The sequence below is a fragment of the Nematolebias whitei genome, unplaced genomic scaffold, assembly GCF_014905685.2.
Source record: "Nematolebias whitei isolate Nwh7 unplaced genomic scaffold, NemWhi1 Nwh_scaf_55, whole genome shotgun sequence".
Taxonomy (NCBI): Eukaryota; Metazoa; Chordata; class Actinopteri; order Cyprinodontiformes; family Rivulidae; genus Nematolebias; species Nematolebias whitei.
Genome location: NW_023618600.1, coordinates 1 through 2,355, shown reverse-complemented (window position 1 = coordinate 2,355; position 2,355 = coordinate 1). Strand labels below are relative to the sequence as shown.

The 2,355-nt window shown below is 40.4% G+C and overlaps 1 protein-coding gene across 1 annotated transcript in view; it reads right to left on the bottom strand.

Annotated features, from left to right (window-relative positions):
• Window positions 1-1,483, bottom strand: part of LOC119429194 (semaphorin-4B-like) — a gene marked incomplete at its 5' end in the record, with an annotated part of 47,232 nt that extends 45,749 nt beyond the window's left edge. The window contains one exon of the mRNA XM_037696870.1: window positions 1,424-1,483. Within this exon, the coding sequence (XP_037552798.1) occupies window positions 1,424-1,483 (60 nt within the window). The remainder of the gene's footprint in view (window positions 1-1,423) is intronic.
• Window positions 1,484-2,355: the final 872 nt, after the last annotated feature.

The window sequence follows — 2,355 nt, the reverse complement described above, 5'->3', positions numbered from 1 at the left end:
AGCAACAAGAGAACACCTTGTATAACCTTTGACCTAGACTTGGGGTGGTAAAAAGTACACACAATACTTTGACTAATGATGCAGATGTATATGGAGTTTTATTAAATTATTTCCAGCAGATCAGACGTTATGGGCGGGACAAGAGAAAGTTTACAGATGGAGATGACATTGGAATACGTCCGCTTTGACAGATTTATAAAAACTTATTGTTCATTTTTTTAACCATTTTTGTGACGCTGCAAGAAGTGATTTCCTGTTGAAAGAGGCCTCTGTCATCAGGAAATACCATCACACTGAAAGGTTAGATGTAAAAACTAGAAGGCCTCCGTCAGAACCCTTGGCTCACTCACGCAGGAACATCTAGCTGTTGATTCAAAACAACAAAGTCCATGCTCAATAATCCAGGTATACAATCCAACATTTTTCAGTCAGGTCATCTGGACCTGACTGAAAAAAAATGCAACCCCCCCCGCCCCCCCCCCGAGAGCTGGCAGCAAGCGGCAGCGGTGTTCTGTGTTTATATGTTGTTAATTAAAAGTTCTAAAAAATAAACACAGGGAGCACTGATCCTGCTGTCCACACATCAGACCAGCCCACCAAGAAATCTCCAGACCCTCCTGCAGCCACACCGGGCCTGATTTTAATTCTCTCATGACAAATTCCTTCATTCCAGTCATGGCGTCAATGGACGAGGAGGAAGAGGTCGCTTGTCTCTTGGCAAAAAAAAAAAAGAAAAGACCATTAAACCAGACCAGGGATAAAAAAGGGGAATTTCATATATTGGTGTTGCATACAAAAGTCTGTTGCCGGGCAGGTATTGTGCGACACAGGGTACGTGCATGAGGTCGTAAAAACGTATCTTTGCACGGACATGCCTTGCGGACGTCCACTTTGAGTCTATTCCGGTCCGCGGAGACCTCTGCAGACTGAAGTATGCTCGAGTCTGTGGGAGCCTTAACAGGAAAAGGAAACGCAGTGCTCAGGGGAAGAAGAGAGGGAGACGGGCTAGAGTATTAGCGAGACTGAAGGCTAATGCTAACATACCGCCAATTCCATCTTTGTTCCTGGCCAACGTCTGCCCTTTTGAAAACAAGCTGGATCTGCTACGACTGAGAGCGAGTGTCTTAGAGGAGATGAAGAACTGTGCTGTACTCTGTCTCTGGGACCTTGTTCCACCTCATGTACCACATGAGATGCGAAAGAGAATAAAGAAACTTGTACTTTGAACTTTGAGTTTTTGGAGACCGAGACATGTCTGTGTCGTGCGCTAGTTTAGCACTACACTAGTGCTGGAAGTTGTCGACGGGGGTAGTTGTGGGTGAAGGACAGTTCAGTAGGCAGGGCGCTCGGTTCTTTTGACAGGGCAGGGCGCCCTCCTTGGGTAACGGTAGAGAAAACACTCATATCCATTTTAAGTACTTGCCTTTCTCTTGCCCTTCATGGAGCACTGGTCAAGGTCTTTTTCTGAAGGGCTCCAATCCAGCTACAAAAAGAAAGAATATTTTGGTTGATAAAAGACAAGCATTTAACAGAACAACTACATTCTTTCTTTACACTGCTGTAAAAACCGTGTTTATGCTGCTACTTATTTAGTTACAATGGGATTATTGATTTTAGATTTTGAGTTGCATTGATTTTATTTTGTTGATTGATATGAACATCTAACTTCACTTATCTTTACACATCAGTAAACAAAGCTGCATATTATTTTCAAAAACAAAAAAAACTAACTATCAAAAAAACTATTTAACAGAAAAGGGAAGATTCTATCTTTGAAAAGAATCTAAGATGGAGCCTTAAGGGGCCCGTTGAAAAACAAATGAAGCTGGAATATTTAAAATAGATTAAAAAAAAAACTGAAGTTTAAATAAATTTTCAAGAACAAAGTCAAAGAGACAAGATTTAAGTTGCTTTGGTTTTGAGATTAAAAAAGAAACCAAAGACAAAATTTGATAAAAACCTAAAACAGCCATAAGTCTTGTGAACATTATTAGAGACTTTATAGTTCAGAACAAATTTTAACAAAAATGTATTTACACAAATACACCATGACTTTTACTTTGGTTAAATTTCCATCAGTTTAGGCTGCAGTACATGTTGAAACTGAGCACATTAACATTGTCAGCTGTTTCTTGATAAAGTAGATGAGAAGGACTGAAGAAATCTCTGCTGCTGTTGAACTAAACAGCACACTTTGGACTGGTTCTTGTTGTGTAGTTTACTCATTCGGACTGGTTGCTGTTGTGTAGTTTACTCGTTTGGACTGGTTGTTGTTGTGTAGTTTACTCATTTGGACTGGATGTTGTGTAGTTTACTCGTTTGGACTGGTTGTTGTTGTGTAGTTTACTCATTCGG